General features: G+C 39.8%; 2 protein-coding genes across 4 annotated transcripts in view; both read left to right on the top strand.

Moving 5' to 3' along the window:
- Positions 1-13,801, top strand: part of pparg (peroxisome proliferator-activated receptor gamma) — a 29,295-nt gene extending 15,494 nt beyond the window's left edge. The window contains exons 3-9 of the mRNA XM_062404844.1: positions 134-300; positions 2,695-2,833; positions 7,798-7,997; positions 9,945-10,059; positions 10,551-10,744; positions 10,855-11,098; positions 12,277-13,801. Coding sequence (XP_062260828.1) covers positions 134-300; positions 2,695-2,833; positions 7,798-7,997; positions 9,945-10,059; positions 10,551-10,744; positions 10,855-11,098; positions 12,277-12,524 — 1,307 coding nt within the window. The 3' untranslated portion in view covers positions 12,525-13,801. The remainder of the gene's footprint in view (positions 1-133; positions 301-2,694; positions 2,834-7,797; positions 7,998-9,944; positions 10,060-10,550; positions 10,745-10,854; positions 11,099-12,276) is intronic.
- Positions 13,802-19,893: 6,092 nt separating this feature from the next.
- On the top strand, positions 19,894-25,259 carry terf2ip (telomeric repeat binding factor 2, interacting protein). Of its 3 annotated transcripts, none has more exons than XM_062404778.1 (8): positions 19,894-19,958; positions 20,774-21,016; positions 21,146-21,285; positions 21,466-21,680; positions 22,441-22,942; positions 23,038-23,138; positions 23,698-24,477; positions 24,747-25,259. In XM_062404778.1, exons 2-8 carry the CDS (start codon positions 20,781-20,783, stop codon positions 24,966-24,968), a joined length of 2,196 nt encoding a protein of 731 aa, XP_062260762.1. In that variant the 5' UTR covers positions 19,894-19,958; positions 20,774-20,780; the 3' UTR covers positions 24,969-25,259. The 3 variants fall into 3 exon arrangements, with proteins under 3 accessions (XP_062260762.1, XP_062260771.1, XP_062260755.1); XM_062404787.1 differs by having other exon boundaries at positions 21,463-21,653; XM_062404771.1 differs by having other exon boundaries at positions 21,463-21,680.
- The last annotated feature ends 325 nt before the right edge of the window (positions 25,260-25,584 follow it).

Here is a 25,584-nt window from a genome sequence, read left to right as displayed (position 1 = left end):
AGTTAGAAAATACAAGGAGTGTTAAACTTAGTCTGAGCGTTAAATCTAAAACTGGATTTAACAGGTGAGGGTAAAGTTATAACATGTTTTCCTTCTGCTTTTCCTCCCTGCCTGATTATGTTTCTGGTCTCAGATTCAATCAAGATGGAGCCAGAGTCACCACCTCAGTACTCGGACAGTCCCGTGTTTTCCAAGCTCCAGGACGACACGACGGCGGCATCACTAAATATCGAGTGCCGCGTGTGCGGGGACAAAGCCTCAGGGTTTCACTATGGCGTCCATGCCTGTGAGGGCTGCAAGGTATGACTGAAAGAAAGCTTGAGTGGAGATGAAACTTAAATGCAGTCTGTAGATTGCGAATTACGATACACCATCTAGACTAGTGTCAGGAAATAGTACGGGGTGGGTGTATAAGTATTTCTACAGCAAAGTCTTGTTTCTTTGCCAGCCTTCGTTTTTCTGTCACCACGTGGCACTCTCAGGTGAAATGGGTTGGTGGAATAAAGAACTTGATAATGCATGAAGATAATTTTTTTTTTATGTCTGTCACCTCAACCACAGGCCCTAAACATTTTCCACCCTGCGAGGACTACAGACATACAACCAGCCCTTAAGACATTCTCTGTCTGTCTGTCTGTCTGTTGTGTAGAATATAAATAACTAATAGAGTGTCGGGGGTGGGTGACTCACGTTTCCATTTTCTTTGAACTATTCAGACATTGTAGGACGAGTCGCTATAATTTGTGGTATCGGTCTCTCTCATCTTCAGCAGGTTTCATTAGTTTAACTTTCATTTAGCTGACGCGTTTATCCAAAGCTACTTACAATAAATGCATTCAACCATGGGGGTACAAACCCAGAACAACAACAATCAAGAAAGTACACATTTTCCTTTCGCACCTTTAGGATGCTCAGCTTTTCTTTGAGACGACAATGTACAATGTGTTGTAAAGGGTTTACATTGTGATAGTGTTTCACTAGACTGCAGATAATTGGAAGGTATTTTTAATATTTTGTAAAACTTTGTCCATGGCCCCCAATAAACTATATTTAAATCTACTAGATCAGGATTATTGGATGCGCAGCACATTGTACACACTCGGTTACCTTAATGATCCTGATTTCTTTTCTCATGATCCATGAATGATTCCCTGGGAAATATGTGAAAATCTCACGATGTCAAAGAAAGTGAAAAAATCCTGGAAATATCTCTTGGTCAGGATCTGTGCCAAAATCATTCAACTAACTTTTATGGCAATCTGTTTAAGTTGTGTATTCCTGCGGGAAAAAAATACCAACCAACAAACACACAAACGGACACAGATAAATAGAAATAACCTTCAATTTAATGCAATTTAACACGAAGCAACCACAGCCTAGAGCGGAATCTCTGTGACACCGTCAGAGCTGTTGTGTTGGATCCATTACATAGTACAAAGGTTTGTGTTTTTCTGTCCACTACTCCAGTACCTCCAGAGGCTGAATGAAGGTGAGGTACAGTAGTCATTGTTCTGCTCGGGTCTCAGGGGACACTCACCAGAAGAGGGGGTCTGCCAAACAGGCAAACACTTAATTGTTTCTAAACAGAAAACATTCTTTATTGAGGCGGGGTCTTGACCCCCTTTCACTTCCTCCTTTCTAAAATAAGCTGCAATTTAAAAAAAGAACATGTGTGGATTGTAGGAATCAGATGGCAAACCCACCGGCCTCCAGCCACCTGTGGATTTTTATATAAAGCTTAAATGAAGTCCTCCTGGTTTCCTTTTTCTATTCCATTCAATTGTTTCTATTAGCTCTCTGAGTCAGCCTAGTCAAACAGCCATCAACAAACATGTGACTGTGTGTATAGTGTGTTCAGGAGTTTGACCATGGCCGTGGAGTTAATAGCTGAGATAAGTGTGAGTCTTATGGCTGCTTTGGTCCTAAGGTTAAAAACATCAAAGCAGAAATCCACCCTAAAATACAACCCACCTGTGGTCAGTGTGGATGACTTCATCGCAGATTAGAGAGAACCAGGAATCTAATCTGCATCAGTCAACAGAAACTTTGTGCTGCTTCACAAAAATAACTGATAACAAACACTTTATCACAACATTTGAAAAAAAAATTGGTTATTATATATTCAATTGCAATTTCACTTAGTCTCTTTTTTTTGTAGCATCCCATCTTTTTTTTTATTGTGGCAGCTATATTCTAGTTACCTTCGCCAATGAGGTTGTTTTTTCCCCTCTGCCCTTTTGGCGTTTGGTTTGTGTGTAAGCAAGATTACACAAAAACTACAGAACAGATTTCAATGGGTGAGGGAAGAACCTATTACATTTTGGTGTGGATCTGTTCCAGGGTGTGGTTCCAGGATTTGTGGACTCATTCAATTCTGCGATTTTTCAACATTTACACCATTTTGGTGCAGCTTGATTTAATTTAAATCTGTATCTGTGTGTTCTCTGGTTGTTTGAGTGCTTTCTGTGTTAATAAGACACAGAGAGAGCTCGGAAGTCTTTTTATGATTTTCTTATTTTTCTGTCAACAAAAAACACAACCGTACCAAAGAAAATATTATTGTCAAACTAACAAAAATACATATTTCATGTAGAAAGGGGGGCAGAGTTACTTGAGTAGAGCAAATGTAAAAAAAAAGAGGACTTCAGGGATGATATGTGTTCATAAGTAATGGTGTTGTTTTCTTTCTCGTAGGGTTTCTTCAGACGCACTATCAGGTTAAAGCTGGTGTACGATCACTGTGATCTCCACTGTCGCATTCACAAGAAGTCCCGCAACAAATGCCAATACTGTCGCTTCCAGAAGTGCCTTAATGTCGGCATGTCACACAACGGTAAGATGATGATACTGTCACTCTACAAACAAGTATTTTTCCGATACAATCAAACATTACAATTAGTGTCCTATCACTGAATGTAGCTACTGCGTGATTAAGTTTTCACTGTTCATACCACGGACATAAAGGTGTTTTCACTGTCTGGGGGACTGAGGCCCCCCCCGACCATCCGCTCTCTTACACTCACTATAAACACACAGATGTAATTTCTTTGAAATTGTGGCCCAGGTAACACCTCCAGGCAGAGCAGCTCCCCTGCCTCAGATGCCCTCTGAGAACAGCAGACACATCTTCACCACACTGCTTCCACAGGTCTCTGAGCTGCGATGGTGAAGAGTACACCTGCTGCTTCTTCTGCGGTCTCAGGCCTCTTTCGAAAGCCTTCAGTTCCCATTGCACATGGAAAAAATTAAACCTGCAACGCCAACAGCACGACTCAAAGACACAATCGTTACACCGCAAAACAACCAATAGCATTAACTGTTGTGATGTTTGTGATGTGTGGATTTCCATAAGGCTCATTATTATTTTGTACGGTATACATAGACATACTGATATGAAGCAAGTGGAGTCACCTTCTGAGATACGAGGTAAAAGCGATCAGACGGTACATTAAAAAAATAAGTAGAGAAGTAAAATACAGTACAAGTCTTTCTCCAAAGGAACACCTTCGCCCTCACCCGTTTCTGTAGAACAGCTTTTGTTTTGTCAGCACATTACATGGCACATCTGTGTTTCCCATGACGGTGTGGGAATGCACAGGTCATTCCTTACCTCTTTCTGTCACTCTTGTTGGTTTTGTTTCATCTGTCAGGATGTGACAAATTATATCCTCCCCCTCTTGGGTGAGCTTTAAAAATTCCTGTGTCAAATTAAACAGGCATCACAGTGTTTGTGGGCGGGCCGTGAAAGTTTGCTGCGTTATGAATGAAACTTGATAGCTGTTCGTACAGCTGGCTAACACATTAAAGGAAAGCCCAACAGGAAGTGAGTATTCAGGTATTGGGACACCATGATGTCATCAGTGAGCCGTCGTATAGATTCTACAGGTCTCCTGACTCTGCTGGAGGGAAATGACCTGACTCTTTTAAACATAATCGCGATTTGCTGATTTGCTGATGGTCTAAACTCTTCCATTGAAGCCATATAATTTAAAACATTTTCACCATAGCTTGTTCTCCTTCTTCCTTTCATTTGTCACGTTTCTGTACTTCAGCTGAAGACAATAAGAGAAGATACAGGAAATATTTGCAGATATCAGTGTGTGTGTGTGTGTTTGTTTGTGTTTTTGTGTGTCTGCAACTGAACACTGTGATCATAAAAGACTTGGTCTGATAAAACGTATTCGCGTGCAAAGACAAGACGCTGACAGGACAGGAAACAGGGTTATAAGTTATACAACTCTTTATCAAACGCTTTATTGTCATTACCATCTACCGCTATGTGTTCACTTACTGCAGCTGAGCACTAACCTCGAGCTCTTCTCTCTGCTGCTGTTCTTAACCCTACCGCTACATAAACAACCAGAAGTTTCTGAATGAGAGGTCATTCCCACTTTGTCTGCCAAATTTGACGGCCTTGTCCAGCAGCACATTCCTCTCATCCACAGTGACTGCAGCATAAGAGGGAACAGTTCAAAACACCAGTGAGTGTGGGAACATGGGGCCTTTACAATTGTACCTGTATTAACATCTTCCCATGTTAATTGCTCTGTGTAGAGCAACTGGCATTTGAGAAACTTATGAAACATCCTAATTTGGCTTCATTTTTTGTACGACATGATGTAGTAAATAAATGTCACACACACTCTTTTTAGAGTGACATTCATAAAATGGGAAGACTGTAAATATAATGCTGTCTATGGTTATAAAATGATAATCTTATTCACACGTTCACACACTGGAGACACAGCATCAGGAGCATTCAAGGTCTGCTGAAGGACACTTCACTGATGATTTAAGAAATGAATCAGGTTTCACGCCTTTCCCTAAATTCCACGTCAAACAACCACTGATCAACTAGAAATTTTATCAATTCCTTAAATCTGACAGATTCTAGATGTTGGCCCAAACTGAACAATTCTGTGTGAGTGAGGTTTAAAGACTCTTTACTCACTGAGGAGCTGTTTTTCAGCTTAAGCAGACGTAATAAAAAAGAACAATTTATATTTTAATATGAGCATGGCTGACTTGAGCCCAGTTTTAGCTTCCCCTATGAAATGGTTATTTTTCCTCCTCTCTTGTAATTTATCGTCATGTTTCTCTCCTCTGATATTCCTCGAGGTTTTTCGTGCGGCACTTTGAAAAATCTGCTCTGAATGGGTTTTTACTAGACCAATGATTGACATCTGAGGAGAGCATAAACCTCAACTGATTTCTCCAACCTGCTGTGTCATCACTGCTGGCCCGTTTCCCAGGTGGTGATACGGGCCAGTTTAGCCTGTATTCATTTGCTTAAGGTGTGCGTTCACCACACAGTCAGCATTACACAACCTCAGACGCACACACGCGAACACACGCGCCCACATGCTTGAAGGGGGAGATTAATGACTTCCACTCACAGAAAAAAAAAGGAGGTTTAACCTTTTCACAACTTCACAGCATAAATTTCATTTTAAGATAAATTACAAAGAACATTTTTACAGAATTCTGATCTGAGGTCTACTGCATCTTTATTCATAACGTTTAAAAATACCTTGTAACAATAATAAGGAAAAGTATCTATCATAACAGAGGTCTCATTACTGCCTGTTTTTACTATCAACATTGATGAATAAGGTAAAATCACTTCACAGCAGTTAAAAGTGACATTGAGTTTAAATCAAACCTCAATCCTCAACCCATTTCTCTTACATTTTAAAAAAGTACATGTGCTTTCATTATGGCTTATTAGAAATATGGTATAAAGTAAGTTTTAAAATAGATCCTTTAAAATGTGGATAACCATGTACAGAAAAAAAGGTGAAGTCAGACCAGGCTCCTTGGTAGTTATTGATACATAGTGTAATATTATCAGTGGGAGCAGGTGGAAAGGAGAGGAGGAGAATAGAGATTTTGTTTTAAAAGGTGAGACAGCTTCTCAGGTCAGGAGGTTTTGCAGTGATCTGTGATAACACCGTCATTAAGGTAAACTACCTTTTGTAATCGCTTCATCAGACACACCTCGTAAAAATCACATCGTGTTGATGTTGAGTCATATATGAGAGAAAGGAGCTCTGCTGTGATACCAGGAGTGTACAGTCTTTTAAAATGATGAAATCTTTCCTAACCCATGTCTGGGGAATCTTTCCATTTCAAGATCTCCCGTATCTGAATTTCAAAATTCACTTTAATGTGCTGACATCTGGGCAGTTGAAAGTTACTAAACACTGGTATTATGAAAAGATAAGTCAAGAGAAAGAGTCCCAAAAGGCTTTTGAGCAACAGCTAAAATAAATATTTTTTCCCTCTGAAAGAAATTGCTCCACACTTTAAAGTCATTCATTTTAAGAGCCCGACAGATTTTTGGGTGATCCTAATACCAATATGCTAATACCTATATGAATACCGATATATCGTCCAATATATATAGCCTACATAGAAAAGATTTTGACAATGATGTCTAATTCAGTATTCATAAGTTTTTATCAAACCCTTAAAAATAAAGAAATGTAATTGAGGGCTTGGTATTTTACAGTCTAATAATCAACTTTATCACCAGTAAAATAAACATTTTCATATTGGCCCACATCGGCAAACAAACACCGATATGGATTAGTCTGTGAAAGGCTCATATCGGCCATCAGCCAACCAACCCGGACTTCATTCAAGTGTAATTAGTTTGCCTTGGGTAGTAGCTAATCTAGTATTAGATAATGGACCTGATTCATTGATCATTGTCCAAATAATAAAAGATCTGATAAAGAAAGCAGTTTGAAAGCTCTGCAATAGAACTAGAATAATACAAATCTGCAAAAAATCTCACTAAAATAATACATGAATTAGTGTAACAACACATTTGATAGATTCATTGTTGTTTTATTGAGAATATCAAGGCCAATGTTAAGGCTAATACTAACTACTACTACCAAGTGTTTGATTCTAACCTGACGGTGTTTGAGAAACAGTGTCATGAGCCGTGGGATTAAAGTCAGCGGGATTTTGCGCTGTTCCCACCGCAGTTAGCATGGTGGCTAGCCCACTAGCCCCGTTATGAAAGTTCGTTATAACCGTAAGTGACCGTACACACATGCCGTAAGTGCTCTAACCAGCCACAGTCAGCCGGACAACGCCGCTAGCTTAACACACTTGTCACATTAATCATAGAATCGTAGTTGTGATTTTGGTTTATTGTGATGTAGGGAATGGAACAAGAAGTTTCCATTCCGAAATGCTGGCGTAAGTGGACCAATCACAGCCATGGGCTATCCGTGGGCTCTCCGCCATTTCGACTTGTAGTTAGAAAAATGAGAGCTGCACGAAAAGCTCTCCGAGGAGCCGCGGAGAGGCCCGGAGAGGGCGTTCCACGTTGGAGAAGGCGGTCCTATCTGTCCGTGTCCGTCAAAACGGAGAAGCATACATTGGCCTTAATGTTGAATGGTGTGAAGTAGTGGTACATTTTGACAGTGGCCTGATGTGTTCCTGCAGAATTAGTTTTAAATGCAACATTGTACACTGGTGTCAGTGTTCCCTGCTGTTTGGATGGCTTCTGAAAATGAGGATTACAAGATCAGAAACTGATACACCTCATACGGTGTATCACTGCTCCTAGGGCCAGTTCAATACATGATGTTAAGGTGGATCAGTAAATCCAGGCTGTTCAAAAATGAGAGGGAGACCTGTAGAATCTGCCTCCTGAATCTAGAATTTTATTAAATTTGCTTTTAACTGTCTGTCTGCTGCTTTATTTTCCTTGCCTGGCAGCCTCTGTCTTTGTTTATCTGTTTGTGTTTTGTAATGTGTTTTCTTGATTCTGTTTCCCAGCTATTCGTTTTGGCCGGATGCCTCAGGCAGAGAAGGAGAAGCTTCTGGCGGAGTTCTCGTCTGACATGGAGCACATGCACCCGGAAGCAGCAGATCTGAGGGCCTTGGCCCGCCATCTGTACGAGGCCTATCTGAAATACTTCCCCCTCACCAAGGCCAAGGCTAGAGCCATCCTCTCTGGGAAGACCGGAGACAACGCGGTAAGCAGCAATGCCTTCTACTTTACTTTTAGTTTTACTATTTACTATACATTAACCATGTAGTTGATAATTACATTTACAAACAATATTTATCAGTATTCACATGTGTATATGTATTTCATATTTAAGCTGATCCTTTCAGGTGTAGTTTCAGATTTTAGTGCCCATGAGCTCATTTCCCCTGTTACCTGGTTTGCTGTACCATGAGGTGAAGGTGTGAACTTAACTTACCTCAGGTACCATGGTGGCTGCATTCCTCTCATAAGTACATTCCAGGGAGACATCAACATTTACCTGATCTGAACCGCTGGATCAGTTTCACATATATATTTGACCTGAATTTGAGCAGTCATCATATAAAGGGCAAAAAAAGCCGTAATCCTGGTTCACACATTTCAGTTCAGTTCACATGATTTTTTCGAAAGCGGCTGATTTGAGCCAAATTAACTTTCGGTCATCAGTGGCCAATCGCTAAGTTTGAACTTTTCAATGAACCGATTAGAAGGGCTCACCGATGCAAAGAGGACTCTGACTAGTGATGAAATTATAAATATTATTGACATATCATTTATTTATCTGTTTCTTTACGTCACGTTATGAGATGTTGAATCTCCGTATTTATAGAATGTGATACTAGTTATTGGCTCTTCATTTGGAGACAAGCTTTAGCAGCAGTATCATAAGTTTTCTTTTCCTTTTCTTTTTTCTCTCTCTCTAAAAAGGCTCAAGTTCAAGGCTGCTCTGAATCTCTTTGGTCTGCTTGTTATGACTGTTCATCAGAGTGATAGCAGCCGAACGACACTGAATCCTGTGTTTGCATAAGGGAGCCCTCTGTTATATAGTCAAACACAGTATATTTATATGTTTTTTTAACATGCGGGGCCTTCATGTGAGCTCCCTCCACCTGCACTCCATGCACACGCATCAGAGGCGAAGGGAGAACGAGGGTTTAAATGTCACCCTTGTTAATTGCAGTTGTTTGCTGAAGTGGTTAGTAAGAATGGGAAGAAGACTGTGATGTTTTTGTGCAGGCGACATTATAAAAAGCAAACTGAACCAAACCTTCAATTTCATTTTATTCTTTAATAAGACCAAATTCATATTTTGGATATTGCAACTTTGGCCAAGTTAGGCTCTAGCATAAAACACAGCAAGTGCACTGAATAGCGCAAGAGTGTGTAATGCTGGTGAAATTAACTTTTCTTTTAAAGTTGGCATATACTTCCTGTGCCGCTGGTTTTCTCTGAGACCTCCAGTTCCCTCCCACAGTCCTGAGACATGCAGCCTGGTGTTAGGTTAATTGGAGACTGTAAATCGAATGTGTGAAGTGTCTTTGTCTGTTGACCCTGTGATGGGCTGGAGACCTCTCCAAGGTGAACCCTGCCTCTTGCCCAATGTGAGCTGGGATTGGCTCTAGAGCCTCTGTGACTCTTAAAGGATTAAGCAATAACGATAAAGGATGAATCTGCCTTTCCATGAAATCTTATGGGACATGACCAAAGGAAGAACCCATTTAATTTTTGAGAGCGCATGAGGATAGGCGAGTAGATCCGGGAGGACGTCTCATTATTCATGTAACCACTCTGACAAGGGAAGATTTAAGTGTATGAATGGTACTATTCATCCTTCAGGCCACAGCATGTCTTTTAACAAATATCAGAACTTAACTCGGTTAAGCTTTATTTACCTGTAATTTGTTTTTTTGTCTGCCTCTGACTGTATAGGAGATGTATTTACTTTGCCCCATGTGAGAGATGTGAAGTGTGATGAATGAGCCATGACCCACATGCATAGACAGTGTTTGTGATTACACCTGTAGCTCACCCGAGGACATGGGAGCTTACTTTTCCACCTTTCTTTTTTTCTTCTGTTCTCTCCCAACATGTTCTGTCTTACTCCCACAAATTAACCCTTCCTTCTTCCATTTTCTCTACTCTCTGCCTCCAGCCTTTTGTCATCCATGACATTAAGTCTCTAATGGAAGGAGAGCAGTTCATCAATTGCAGGCAGATGCCCATCCAGGAGCAGCAGCCGGCCTCTGTCATCACAGCCGCACACGGAGGTTTGTAGCAGTGTGTGCACCATTTCGTTTTTTTTTAGTTTTTATTTTTTTCAAGCAATATAACCAGTTCATCTGATGGAATTGCCATTTTGATGACATCATCATTCACTGTATAAATATCAGAACAAATTGTGATAATGGGGGGTTGATTTTAGGATCTGAAAAGAAAGTGTAAAAGTAATATATTATGCATCAGAAGCATTAATCAAAAAACACTGTATTGCATAGTACAATGCTAATAAGTTTGCTAATAAGATAAGGTAATAAGGTAAATGATATACATTTTTTTTAATCATACTTGTATCAAAAGATAAAGATATATCTACATTCATTTTTATATAAATTCAAAATAGAACCAAACAAATATATGACTTTAGCCTTCAGTGTCAGTTTATAGTTCGAAAACATTTCTCATTTGATCTAGATTCTTTCCAAACTCTGCAGCTAAAACAACAACATCAGAGACAAACCTTTCTTTATGCAAATTGCAGGCCTCACAGAACATCACATGGGGTCGGATTATGGCGTCTGGGGAATGACAAGCATCAGCGGACAGGAGCCACAGAACGCTTTGGAGCTACGTTTCTTCCAAAGCTGTCAGTCACGCTCTGCTGAAGCAGTGAGGGAAGTGACTGAGTTTGCCAAGAGCATCCCAGGATTCACTGATCTGGATCTAAACGATCAGGTGAGATACAAAGGTTTCTCTTCACCGAGCAATGGGACCATTGAAACCAGCTGGAGATCATCCAATGAGGATCTTATACATATCACCTTAACCCTTTCCCCTTTCCACAGGTGACTTTGCTGAAGTATGGTGTGATAGAGGTCTTGATTATCATGATGTCCCCTCTGATGAACAAAGACGGGACCCTGATCTCCTACGGACAGATCTTCATGACGCGGGAGTTCCTCAAGAGTCTCAGGAAACCCTTCTGTCAAATGATGGAACCGAAGTTCGAGTTCTCCGTTAAGTTCAACACGCTCGAGCTGGACGACAGTGACATGGCGCTGTTTCTGGTTGTCATCATCCTCAGCGGGGGTGGGTGTCTCTTTTTGCTATTTTTTTGCAAAAAAAAAAGGGATTGTGGCTCCATCCCTGATCACTACTGTTCAGACTTTGGCTTGTATTCAGGATATTTGAGCTTCATTTATGCGTTGTAGGAGGGAGTGGAAACACCTCGTCCATAAAGTCTATAGTTTAAAGATTGGCACGGCATCAAGGCTTGTTCTCAAACAACAAAAATAAAAAGCAATATTTCTTTGATTTTTGCTTTGCTAGAGTGCAGAGAGATCTAAATGTAACCTGTAGTTTATTTAATGTAGCTACAACAAAAATATTTCCTGACAGAAACGTAAAGTCAAAATAAGTAATTTCACCCTGAATGTAAAGTGCTATAAAGTGAAGTCTGTTAACGATCTAAGTTATCAACCCCCGGTATCATGCACACTATCTCATGTCAGCCTTGACCTACATATCCGTTTCCTGGGGGGCCTGGGAGTTTTGTATGAAAGAACTCAAGTTTCACTATTTTAAACAGCAACTGCATCAAGAAGTGAGAACAAATTACAGCAATAAGCTGGGTTTTGGAGATGATAGTTTGTATTACTCTTCCACAGGCAAACAAATTATCAGCTGCCATTAAACAAAGACCTTTAAATTGTTTAGTCATGTGCTAACATTGATGATTTATATTAAAAAGAAAGTATTAGGAGTTGAAGGAATGAAAGTTTTTACTGTAAATTAGTCCAGTGCCTAATTAATTGTGTAAAATCCTATCTTTTCATGTCTGTGTTACAGAAAACCAAACAGACCCATTTCTTCCACCTCTTACTACGATATTGCTGAATTTGTTTGCTCTAACGTAACTGGTTCGCATGCGGCTACTTGATAAAATTCTGGCCTTTAACCCTTTCAGTGTTAAATTATGACATTTAAGTTAATTATTAACTTAAATGACAGATATATTGCTTGAAATAAAGATAACAGGGTTTTGTAAATAGCAATAATTTAAGGGTAGAGCTGGTCATTCTCACTATTCATAGAAATGTTGACCTAATAGCTGATAAATGATTAGTCACGTGCACCTGTCGTAATTCTGCCCATGTAGACCGCCTCCCTCTGTTGTGTGACCTTTCTACTTTTCTTCCTTTATGGGTCTGTACATGTGTTTTTATTCCTTTCTTCACTGTGTCTCAATGTCTCTGTCTAACAACCAGACCGTCCAGGCCTTCTGAACGTGAAACCCATCGAGCAGCTTCAGGAGACCGTGCTTCATTCGCTCGAGCTGCAGCTGAAGCTGAACCACCCGGACTCTCTGCAGCTGTTCGCCAAGCTGCTCCAGAAGATGACCGACCTGCGGCAGATCGTCACAGACCACGTGCACCTCATCCAGCTGCTGAAGAAGACCGAGGTGGACATGTGCCTACACCCGCTGCTGCAGGAGATCATGAAGGACTTGTATTAGAGTTTAACTGAAGAAAAGGACCAAAAAAGTGGGGAAGAAAAACAAGAGAGACATTTTTATTTTAAAAATCACAAGCTGAGATGAAGCACTGTGTGCTCTTTGTGTGTTTAACACGACAGAGGCAGCCAGTCAGATAGGCTGACGGTGGGAAATTGAGAAAGGGAGGTGGAAAGAACAGGGGATGAGAAATCAAGGAAAGAAAGACAGAATGTGAATGTCAGATCTGGTCTAGACAGCAATATGTGAATAACTTCACATATTGGCACGCAGTCATCTAGCTGATGCTTAGCCTGGATATTTCATCATGAGTAGACTGCCAACATAAATACAAAACTACCACCTATTGCACCAATCAGGATGAGCGTCGGTGGGTAACTGAGTCGGGACTTTCTTATTGGCAGGCTCAGGCACAGATCATGAATGTTCGACACAGCCTGTTGCAGGGGCCTTAAGGAGAAATGTATCACTGTGAATATTGTAAACCTTGCATCACACAGTAGAGAATCTGTTATTCATGTGCAGCTTACATGTTGCATTTTCACCATCATAGGCCGCAGCAGTGTACACGTGCTTCAGTACCTCTGATGCAGAAATGCATCACACACACACAAACACACACACACAAACATAAACAATGCACAGACATTTTCTATTTTAGCATCAGGGTGAAGGTGCTATCTCGTTTTGATCAGCTCTATCCAAAGACATATCAGATCATTGCCTGTATTATATTTTAATCTTGGTCACCTGCAGAAACTGTGAGAAAGTGTTGAGGCCAACATGTTGCCACTATGAGGTCCACTCTTGAAATATATATACGCCACATTGTGCCTATTAAAGGAGACATATTGTGCTCTTTCAGTTTTTCTGTACCCGGTAAAGCCAGTTCCTCTCATGGCCTTCTCAGCTGCCGTAGTCCCAACGTTCTCATGTAAAGTAATAACCCAAATTAAAATTATGAATATGAATTTGAGCAGAATATGTCTCCTTTGTTGTGAAATGAAAGCAATATAGAAATTATCATATATATTATACATATATAATGTATAATGTATATTCACTTGTATTATTTTCATACAGTTGTGTGTCGAGCACTATTGGCTTTAAGCCTTAGTTCTATTTCAAATTCTATAACTTGTTGAGTTATAATTTTTACAATGAAATTATGTATCTACACAAAGTGTCTTCTATGTCGGGGGGGTCAGTGTGCAGACAAGGGAACGGTTTAATACAACTGAAAAATAAATTTGTTGTAAATAAAATATTTTCTAACTTTTTATTTGAAATCTGTCTCTTGTTTGAAGCGACATGATTTGTCTTGCACATCAACAGTACGCCGACATTTTCAAGTATTGTCCTCCTTGAAAACATTCTAGTCACCCGGGAAATCCGCTTTATGGTCATTACATCAGCTGATGTCCGTGTTTCTTACCAAACACACTCACACAAACACACACACACTCATACACCATGTTGAAACGATTGCAACATTTGCACTCTGCTGAACTAGAAGAGCAAAGTCTGTGGGTACCGATTTGATCAGCGAGCAGTGAGGGGGTCTATTTTTTTTATTCCTTTTTTTCGAGGGAGCATAACCTTTTGTCCTTCCTTTTTTTAAATAGATAAATTTACGGAGAGACCAGGTAAAAAACATAAGATAGAGGGAGAGGTTGTCAGAGTCCGGGTGAAACTCATGAAATCACACTGAAGCCCACAACGCCGGTTCACCTCAACACACTGCACCCGTTCCTTTACACACAGCTGTCCTAGCGTGGGGAACCAGCTCCCAAGTTGGTTTCAGGAGAGAGACAACCTCCACACATCCATCCATCCATCCATCCATTCTCTATACTGCTCATCCTTTCAAGGGTCACAGGCTCGAGCCAAATCCAGCTTGACATAGTGAGAGGCTGAAAGTTCACATATAAACGCACTGGGCCAACCTGTGTTCAAACCTGGAGGCCGCACAGCCCTGCTCTTTACATTTACAGTTTATACTCTCCTCTTTCTTAAAACGTATCGTTACTGTGAGTCCTGAACCATTAGTTATTCTGCTAAAAGCCCAGATACTGGTGGAATGGGACTCGCATGACGCACTCTATCCCTCTGTGTCTCTGTCTCCCTCTCTCCCTGCCCCCCCGCCTCCTACACTCTCTTTCCTTCTTCTCTCTCTCCCTCTCTCTCCTGCTTCCTCCTCTCTCCCCTATTGTTCATCTTCCAACCCCACCAATTAGGGCAGGAGGCCCATGAGTCCAAGTGTTTGCTCACTGTGGGAAATGTTGGGTTTATAACAGAGCATGGTCTTATCTTATGTTTAAAATGTCAATAGAACAGAAATCGTTTGAATGCATTACACATTGTTTTTCCTTTTTCGTCACAGACCGCATGCTTTTCTTTACATTGGTGATTTAATCCACCATTGAGTCCAAGCCATTCTAATTGCAGGGTAAACTGGCTTTAGGATAACCCTGACCTATTATCCTCAATAAAAACTCTTAATGTACATATTGTACACTATGAAATGTATTTTATGTGTAGGATATTTTGTATGACTATAGATGTGCAGTGATTTAATAAAAAAAAAAGAGTGGTGTTCTGATAATGTCTCATTCAAGAAAGTTTTTTTCCTACATTTATTTTATGGAGCACAGATTGTTTTTGTGGTTTGTCTGAAGCTTCAGCGAATAGTTGTTTTTGGTCGAGAAACAGAGATAGGCATCACATTTTCTACTGTTGTATAATAAATCCAATATTATTGTATGGTTTTATATTATCTTATTTCTTTGTTCCACTCGATGCTGCCATAGGCTACACTTTGAAAACAATGTTTAAATAACATAAAACAGCAGATATGGATCCTTCTTGGCATCAGAAATATATACTATAGCCTCCTTTTGTTAGTTTTGTGTTTTTGAGTGATGGATAGATGGATGGAAGAATGGACAGATAGATAGACAGATAGATAGATAGATAGATAGATAGATAGATGGATAGATAGATAGATAGATAGATAGATAGAGTTGTGACATCCATTGTGTTAATAGACATTAAAAGCATTAGTTATGCTTCCTTAAAGATTTATGAAAAACAATGTTTAAATAACATAAAACAGCAGATATGGATCCTTCTTAGCATCAGAAATATATATTATAGCCTCCTTTTGTTAGTTTCGTGTTTTTGAGTGATGGATAGATGGATGGAAGAATGGACAGATAGATAGATAGATAGATAGATAGATAGATAGATAGATAGATAGATAGATAGATAGATAGATAGATAGAGTTGTGACATCCATTGTATTATAGACATTAAAAGCATTAGTTATGCTTCTTAAAGATTTATTCAGTTCATTCTACTTTTAAAAAACAGGATATTAACATGTAATAGAGTATTTTTTTTACAGTGTACTTTAGTACAGTGTAAATAATCTGAGTACTTGTACTGACTCTGTCCCTGTGGGTTTTCTCCAGTTATAAGGACAAACAGAAAAAGGGTGGGAACATAAAGACCTGATCAGGAACAACAGGAATTCATGTGACAGTGGTGAAAAAAAAAAAGCTGAGACGAGGAGAGAAAGCCAGGGGTGAGAGAGGAGCTGGAAGTATGGCCCCTAAAAATAAGCCTTTTGGATTGGCAGCTGATGGTAGGGGGTTTCTGGCTCGGGGCCGGATGGTCCTCTTGGATCGCTGATGATGATGGTAATTAAATGTGTGCTTTATGTTGAGTCAGCATATCCTCACTTTGTTACGGCCGGTCTCTACTGACCCAGCCCTGCCAAGATTCCTGAGCCGATCTGCCAAATCATTTTTCAGAAAGTATATTTCTGCTGTTGTCCGTCCACATGGGGCCGAGTCCAAAGACAGCACTTTTTGATTTACACAAGGGAAGTTTTGTTTTTTCTTCGGGCTCCTTAAGAAACGGCAGCTTCATTTTTTATTCTCTATTGTTTTGGTATCCGAGAAGAATTTGACTCCCACCAGTGTGTGATACCTGATATGTGTTTGTGTGTCCTCGTGCGAGCGTGAAGTGATACACCTGCCACTGTAAGACCAATATAGCTCATCAGACATTATTTTCATTTAATCTCGTGTTAACATAGAAAACAACTCAGGAATTTGTATCAAGGCACTTCATGTTCTTTTAGGTTTTAACTGAAAAACACTCTATGTGTAGAGGTAGACTTCAACCAAGATACGACGATAGCGGGTTTATATTCCCCTTGTAAAATTATAATCATTGTAGTTTTATAATGCAATAAAACGTGTCTTTATATAGCTTCATGATTCAGCATTATTTCCAATAACTCTTAATACAGATTTTTAGTGATAAAAATACTGTATTGTACTTAATTAGTACAAAATTTGTTAAAAAATGTATTATATTGTGCTTTATATTAATTTTAATGCACAAGGCCTGCAGAACACATTCACACATTAATATCATAATTAACACATGAATAAATTAACTCATTTACTTATTAGTTTATTTCATTCATCGACTGCTTAAATCTTGAACAAAAATGAGAAGAAAGAAGAATAATCATTTATATTCTGCCCCTCTTTCACAATACATTAATTAACAAAGCAAATTATTCAATAAAATAAACATTTAAATAGCTGTAGGGCAACACGGCCCCTCACATCCCTCCATTAGTTCCCAAAGTTACAATTCATTTATACCATTTAAAGTTTAACACATTTCATTGTAATTCATCAACATACTGGTTTAAATTGTTTGTTTTTTAAAATAATGTTTTAGATTATTTGGTTTCTTAGTTGCAATTCTTCCATAAACTGATTCCTTTCACTAGCAGGCAACGTTCCATCAATTTGGTTCGGAATCTCGTTTTCATTTTTAAGATCTCTTTTCCTTTTAAGTTATAATGGCTTTTTCTTTTTCAAATCTGTTCTGGATAATAAAATCAAATAAAGACATTTTGGAGGTGGATAATCAGTCCAACATGAATCCATTAAGTCATCTTATCGTGACAGGTTTTGTTTCAGTTGCAACACTGTTGAAAATCCTCACGTGCGTTTTTCCGCCCACAACATTTTTCTGACACTGTGTATCTTAGATTTGAACTGACAAGGTGGATCAGGTGGATTTTTTCCTCGTGATTCACTGATTAACTTGCACTTGAACATGATTAATTGAAACCTGAGTGGAAAATTAATGCAATGCCGTGGATGACGAGACCTGTCATGACTCAGACAAGGCCGCCGCTGGTGAAACATACTGTGCAACATTCCTCATTTGTCTTGTCTAGAGAAAGGACTGATGTAGACTCTCAGTACCTATTCAGATGTGGTTAAAACAAACCCACACATTTTCAATTCCCACATATTTTAAAGAATAAACACAACTATAATGTGGTTGTTTATAACATCCTCAATGGATAAAGTATTTGTAAAATCCGACTATATGGCAGATTGTGTGATGGACTGACACAGCTCTCTCTCTTAACAGCCAGCAACAGGGAAAGAGCTAGTTGTGTCCGGCATTAATGAAACTAATGAGAAAATGGTAACTAGTGAACAGTGGGTTTTGTTGTAGGCAACTTTTGTCTTTGTACAGAGCTGTATCTCCATGTTTCCTTTATTTATGCTCAGCTATGATAACTCCAGGCCCATGTTTAAAGAACAGGCAGCCAAACTGATCATAACTCTCAAGAAAGTGAATAAGCATATTTCTCCAAATGCCAAACTGGTGTCAAAAATGTTTTTTTCCTCAAATCTGTAGAAATATTCACTCAGTCCAAATTTAAATATGAAAGTTTAGAAAAGTCCCTAGAAAATGCCAAAAATGTTGCTAGATTCTTCGGGGAGAGCCTGACACTGCTTCATATGACACAAAAATGAAGGTGAAGCTTTGCTGTGGTTCACCAACTAATCACTTTACCTACAGATCCACTGTTTGTTTACCGCATCGACAGGAAAGTTGCCAGGAACAAGGTGACACGACACTGGAGCCTCAAACTGTTTCACTGAGAAGATTCAGTTGACGATTCCAACAGGAGCTAAGGATTCTAACTGTGAGATGTTTTTGTACTGACGTGTATTCACCTGTTAGAGATTTGATCTGATTCCTCGACTTGTTTCTGATTGCTTATTCTTCCTGATGGAGGTTAAAAGGTATTTGATACAATGATCTTCATTTCAGACACAGTAAGTATTAAGGATATTATTTGACTGACAGCTCTGGTGTTGACTTTAGTTGCACAGTGCCGCCCTCTGCAGGCTCAGACAAGCCCCTAATCATACAACAGGGGGACTTTCCTCTCTCTGAACCAAACCATATTATACTGTGTTATGTTTTGTTGACCCGACCACGCACCCTCTCCACTATTGAACATTTTTCCCTGAAAAAGAAAATAAAAATCTGATATTTACTCAACAGATCAGCTCTTTTGTGTGACGATGGTTCGGGAGTATGTGGACTGTTTCAGGATCGAGGTTCAAGTGAAGGATGGATCATCATCAGCTTGCAGGAGTGACTCTGTCTAATATTTAGAGATTGTCCATAAACATATATTGATTTTGTCAAGTTGCAATACATCAGTGGCTGTTTTTATTGTTTCAGCTGGTTGAGCAGCAGAGGGAGAGAACAATAAAGGCCAATAACAATAATGTAGCTGTCAGGGCTTTGAGGGAGGTGAGGGCAGCAAGGTGACACGGTAAACAGGCCAGCCCAATTCCTTCCCTTCACCTCCTGACCCAACGCAACCATGAACTAGTAGAGATAAATATGTGTTTTGGGATTTCATAAATACACAAGGTCTACAAGTTAGAATTTAAGGAGTGAAAATGTCATCAATTAGGTGTAGCCTTTAAGAGGTCATTGTATTGAAATAGTATATATGAAATGTTTAGATTTTTTTTATTGTAACCTTTTGATGCATCGAAGAACTAATGAACGCAAAAAAAAACACTCCACTGTGACCACACAATATGTGTTGAGATGGAATAGATTGGACTACAGATTGTATGTTTCATATATATAATTGTCATATGTGGTTTGAGAACAGGTAACCTCCATCCAGAGAGGAAGAAAGGCCCTGGACAGAGTGGAGCTTGAAATCAGAGCAGGAGTAGCAGCAGCTGATTGTCAAGAGGACAATCAGCTGATCAGAACAGATGATATATTACAACAACCACATCTAATGGATCATCTAGTCTGTTTGTGTGTTCGACTCCAGGTCTGTTATTCTACTCTGAGCTGAAGCGACCACACAATTCAGTTTGATAGTTCATTTTTGCATCAACTACCTATCAATTAAATAAGAGCAATATATTGTATAATGTATATTTTTGTGATGTTATTTCATAGGCGAACAAAGGGGGCGGTCATGAGACACTGACTGGAAACAAGTCAACGAAGAAGAGAAACACGGAAGTGGGCTGTGTTTTGGTTTCTATCGCGGCGGGAAACCTCACGGTAAACTTCTAATTCAGTATCTAGTCAAAATGTCGTTTTCAATGCAAACACAGCATCAGTTTATCATGCTGAATATCTGTCTGTAGTCTGGATACGTTGAGGCTAAAGAAGCAGACGAGCTACTTGTTAGCTTTACTCAGTTAACTACAACTCGGTATCAGAAGAGCCTTCACTTATCAAAACAACCATAACTTCTCTGTTAAAAGTACATGTTCGACCCGGGAAAAGTTATTGAGCTTAAATTAAGTATAATTGGACAATAGCTATATTAAATGATTTTACTGCGACACATTACATCATTAGACTTTTGTTAGGATTTTACTGTTATAGGCCTGAAACTTATGATGCTTTCCATCATGGATTAATCCACTAATTATTTTATCAACTGATTACATATCTTGAGGATTGGTTTTCCAGAAATTAATACATCCTGAAATTAGTTATGCATGCTTCCAATTCACACCCAAATGAAGCTTGTTTTGTTCAAGTGATTAAAGAAATAACAGAAAACTGTGAATGAGCTGCCTATGGAAGATTCCAACTAAGTAACAAATGTTTTCAACTATGATCAATCTGTTACTTTTATATATGTAAAATGTCTTCATGTCTAATATGGTGGAGGCGCTAATATTTGGCATTTTTACTTGTAAGAAAGAGACTGAATAGATTATCAATTTATCTGTTATGTTTATATTTTAATATTAGTTATTATTAAGTATTTAGGCACTCACCCTCACAGAACTAGACACATGATATGAAAAGGCTTAACATGAACATTTATTAAGTTCTGTCTGTAATTTCATATCTTCCAACAGGTGACACATGACCATGCCGTCCAAGCAGCAGGATGTGGCCAAATCGAATATGTCCCCCGGACTCTTCTTGACCACAGACAGTGAACCCATGTCTTTCTTCCTACGACCGGGTCCCGTCAAACGCAGGCTGCAGCCGCTCATCACATCCGGAGGAGGGATGATGTGCAGTGTCCAGCAGCCAGGAGCCATCCTGCTGATTGACAAAGACGATCGAGGCGCCATTCCTGAAACTGCTGCTCACTGGTAGGTGCTGGACTGGGAGGCTGGTAGAAAGTGTGTAAAGGAAAGACTACCGTGTTTTAATTAGTTATAACAAACTAAAAGAAATTCAAAAACAGTAGGAAATGAGGTTGCTGTTGTTTTTTTCCTCAGGTATGTGTCCATCGATTACATTTACGACTGTATCAAGAAGGGTAAACATCTAAACGTTGAGGACTACAGGTTAAATCCTGAAGACATCCCGCGACATTCTCCTAGACATGTAAAGAAAGAGGGTTCTTCTGTACTCGCAGGTGGTACAATATGAAACATAACACTACTGTTTGTCAGGATTTATTCTGCCATTGATTCTGTTTTGTAATGTGTAGACGGCCTTTGTATTACCTGTACGATTTGTTGTCACATTAGGAATAAGTGTACTTCTGTTTGCGTTTGACTCACTTGTGTTACATACTTTGTGTCATTATAAGTAGGCAGGGCTCCCTATTCCCCTGAAGAAGATGCAGCCATTTTGAGTTATGTCAGCAAACACAGGAGCGAGACGGGGGGAAACCGGCTCTGGCAGAAGATGCAGAAGCAGAGGGTGACCAGTCACAGCTGGCAGTCGATGAAGTATCGCTTTAGGGTCCGACTGGCTCACACGCTGTCTGACGCTGAGGAGGTGAGAACAACAGAGGAGGAGACCAAGGTAATTTTCCTGAAAGTTGGTGTCACCTGTTTCTACACATCACATGTTTCTTTCAGAGTTAGGTTCAGGTCTGCCCGTGCATTGAGTCCAATTCACATACAGCTGCTCTCGTTATATATTGTCACATGTCCCTGTCGGGGGGTATTGTCTAATTCCATTGTCTTTTGTGTACAGTGTTATTTTTTAATCACAAATTCTTGGGGTTTGCCTCCTTCATTCCATCCAGGTCGTCTTTGTGTTTTAGATTTGTCTGTTAAGATATGATAAATGTCATCTTGTGTGTAAAGCTTTGAACTGGCATATAATATTTTTTAATATTGTAATGTTCCCAAATTTATTTTCAGCATCGGATTAACTGTGGTTGATGCTGCAGAAGCTGTAGGAGGAGTGTATTTTTTGATACAACCACTAGATAGCAGCACATTTTAATAAATCTGTTGTACACGTGACGACTTAAATTTATTATTATACAAACATGAAGATATATACAGTGTATTCCAACAGCCCCTGTTCACATACTTTCTACTGACCATCCTGCAGACCACCTCCATAGATTGTAGTGTTTATAAATATGTAGCCTGCAACTTCTTCTCTGTTGATAAAAGACAGAAGTTCCAAAATTTTCCAATGAAAGCTTATTGTTTCTAACACCACAGATAAAGTACACCATGTATACTGTATTGGTATTAAACGCAAAGATTTAATGGCATAATGTTTACATGTGATTTGATAATTAGCTGAAGTTTTGGTGTTCCTGCAGATGGATGATCAGTCTGTACCAGCTGCAAGCTCAGAACCTGAAAATGTCGAAGCTGAAACATCGAGCGTCTCTCAGCCCGAGGAGCCTTGTATGGATCCACAGGAAGATGCCCCTATTCCAGCTGATGGCACAGAACCAGATGTAGCAAAGACACAAGAAACCAACTCTCCACAGAAAGAAAATGTGCCAGAGGACTCCCCATTCAGCTCTCTTACCCCCAAGAAGCAGAAAGAGAAGCTGGGGGCTTCCCCCAAGCAGGAACAAAGACCACAGCATCGATCAACGCGCAGGCAGCCTGAGGCGTCATCATCGCATGAACCTTACGGCAAAAAACTCAGATTACCATATTCTGCTGAGAAAGTGTCCTCTCCCCAGTCTGCGAAGAAAACCTCAACAGACTCGCCGCCTTCAAAGAGAGCCAGAAGACTGAGTGCGGCAGCAGAAGCAGAGAGTGAAGAATTGGAGAGCGCAGAAACTGTCGTCTCTGAAACGCCACAACCAGGTTTTCATTTGTGCCTCATTTTATACTAGATTTTATAAAGTTTTAATAAAATGTCCAGTCATGCCAATTGTTCTCTTCTTCACCATGTTCCTCAGAGGAAGAGTCAAACTCGTTGGAGAAAGCAGAGAAGGGAAAAGGGAAGAGAAAGTTAGGGATTCTGGAGTTGGCTACAAAGGAGTTTGAAGATGAAAGTGAGGTACGACTACACAACACAGCACGTCCCTTTGTGACCTATAATGTCGAGGCGAGACTTATTTTCCAGTCAGCATGACATTGCAAATTAAAAATAAATAGCTGTGCAAATACACATATACCCAAGCACAGTAACCCATTGACATATACATGCAATAAGTAATCATAATCCTGAATAATAGAATCATTCACAGTGTGGTTTTGAATTTCTGAGAGGTGGACGGTCATTGGGGAGTTTTGTCTGGAGAGCAGGAGTGAAATGTCTGAAAGAAGCAGACACACACAACTGAGAGGTTGAAACAAGGGAATGTTGTTACTTTGCTTAGAAATTACATAAACAATCACAAAACAAAAAGTTCTGTAATACTGCTAGGGTCGTCGAATATTCAGTTAATATCAGGAATAGTTGCTAATATCTTTTGTATCTTCCCTCAGTCTGTTCTCCTCCAGCTACAAATCTCTTCTTTGGAGTTAAACACAAATGACTAGTAACAGACCTAAAGTAGTTCCATGTGACAGAAGTTTTTCTTTAAACTTGACACTGTTATGTTGCTGTCTCTTAGTCTTCTGAGGATGAAGCTGCAGATCTCCAGAACCCACCTGTAAAAGCAGCGATACCGACCACATCAGCAGAACCAGCCCTTCAGTCCTCAGACACGACTGCAGACCTTGTCTCCGCACAGTCCCGACCTACTGCAGCCCTCCAGGAGGAGGCTCAACAGACCCAGGCTGTCAACAGTGACAGTGCAACCGATAAGGGACACCCTGAACTTGGTCCTACAGCTACTGGTCCTTCAGCTTTAGGTCCTGTAGCTTCTGATCCTGCAGCTTCTGATCCTGAAGCTTCTGATCCTGAAGCTTCTGATCCTGAAGCTTCCGGTCCTGCAGCTTCCGATCCTGAAGCTTCCGGTCCTGCAGCTTCCGATCCTGAAGCTTCCGGTCCTGCAGTTTCTAGTCCTTCAGCTTCTTGCCCGGCAGCTTCTGATCCTTCAGCTTCTGGTCCTGCAGCTTCTGATCCTGCAGTTTCTAGTCCTTCAGCTTCTCGCCTGGCAGCTTCTGATCCTTCAGCTTCTGATCCTGCAGCTTCTGGTCCTTCAGCTTCTGGTCCTGCGGCTTCTGGTCCTGCAGCCTCAGAGGCTTTGCATGCAGCCACCAGGGCCCACCTATTCATATTTGACAGTGAATCTCAGGAAGAAGAGTCCCAGCCTATCTCTGGTGACAATTCGACCGCTCTGTCCAGACCACAGCCACTAGTGAGGAAAGATGCTGCACCATCGCTGACTCAGATACAGTTAGAGGAAGACATGAAGCAACTCAGCGCTCTGATGAACCAGACAAATCAGGTGAGTGCTCCATTTGTCTTTGCAGTGTGAGTTAGACTTAATTATATTTGTGTTTTTCTCTAAGATAGACGGCCTCCTATAGATCAGCTGAACAAGTCTCACTGCATTTATTTTCTCTTATTTACTCTTTATTTTTGGATTCATAGAAATAAATCCATGAAACAGAAGTTCAGACTGAAATCTGCCAATAACTCATTAATATTATTGGTTCCTACTCTGTTTTTCTGTTTGAAATACTTTTTAACCTCCACTAATGCTTTCTCTTCTAGGACATAGTTAATGTGACCAAAGCCCTGTTGAGGACCAGCGGAGATTTCTCTGCTGCGCTGGATCTGCTTTTGAATCGCTCCATCATTCATGAACCCGTTTGGATTCGCTCTGACGACGTTCTTTTGAGCTCCGCTGATTCTCTTGTGCGCCAGCAGCTGCAGGAGAAGTACGGTGAGAAGGAGTTGGCCAAAAGAATAGTGTTTCTCGAGCTGGAGGGATGAAGCAGAAGATCTAGAAATGTACAACGAATAACTAGTATGACAGTTATCTTTTATTTATTCGGCTTCTTTCAAAATGAGTGGTAGACTTTCTCTGCAGAATTTTCATTAAATCATCATAAAGACATTCGAGGATTAAAAAAATGTTAAGTTTGTATGTAAATGACTAAATCTACCCTATTAATTTGTGAACAGGAGCTTTTAATGCATTCCAACATGGTAATACTTTTATCCTTCTTATGTGTGTTTTTAATATTTTTGATTGTTTGTCTCATTAAATTGCTGGAAAATGTTTTTCTGTTTGACAAATTTTGTTGTCATCTTTAAATATGTTTTGCGCTTTGCCAGACAAATAATTAATAGATTGCATGAGATTTGTTAAAAGACACTTTACCCAAGATCTTCCTTTTTTCATACATTATTCAATTTTTCTAATGATCAGGTTAATGCATGAGTGCAGTTCATCTACTGTAGAATCTACTGAAAAGAAAGTAGAAGAAAATACTGATCCATTGTTCATATAAATCTGCTCTTAAAAACAGATTCTACGTTTCTCATAAAACAAGTTAGCGGAACATTTTTGTGACGAGATGGTTATTTTTTTTGATATGATAAATAA

The sequence above is a fragment of the Platichthys flesus genome, chromosome 2 (genome assembly GCF_949316205.1).
Source record: "Platichthys flesus chromosome 2, fPlaFle2.1, whole genome shotgun sequence".
NCBI lineage: Eukaryota > Metazoa > Chordata > Actinopteri > Pleuronectiformes > Pleuronectidae > Platichthys > Platichthys flesus.
Note: the sequence above shows the minus strand (reverse complement) of the source record. Positions and strands in the feature narration are given on the sequence as shown.

Excerpts from the sequence above, each read along its gene's own strand:
- terf2ip (XM_062404771.1), top strand. The coding sequence starts at position 20,781 with ATGACCATGCCGTCCAAGCAGCAGGATGTGGCCAAATCGAATATGTCC. Across the intron at positions 21,681-22,440 it reads CAACAGAGGAGGAGACCAAG|ATGGATGATCAGTCTGTACC; the intron begins GTAATTTTCCTG and ends GTGTTCCTGCAG. Across the intron at positions 24,478-24,746 it reads TGATGAACCAGACAAATCAG|GACATAGTTAATGTGACCAA; the intron begins GTGAGTGCTCCA and ends TTTCTCTTCTAG.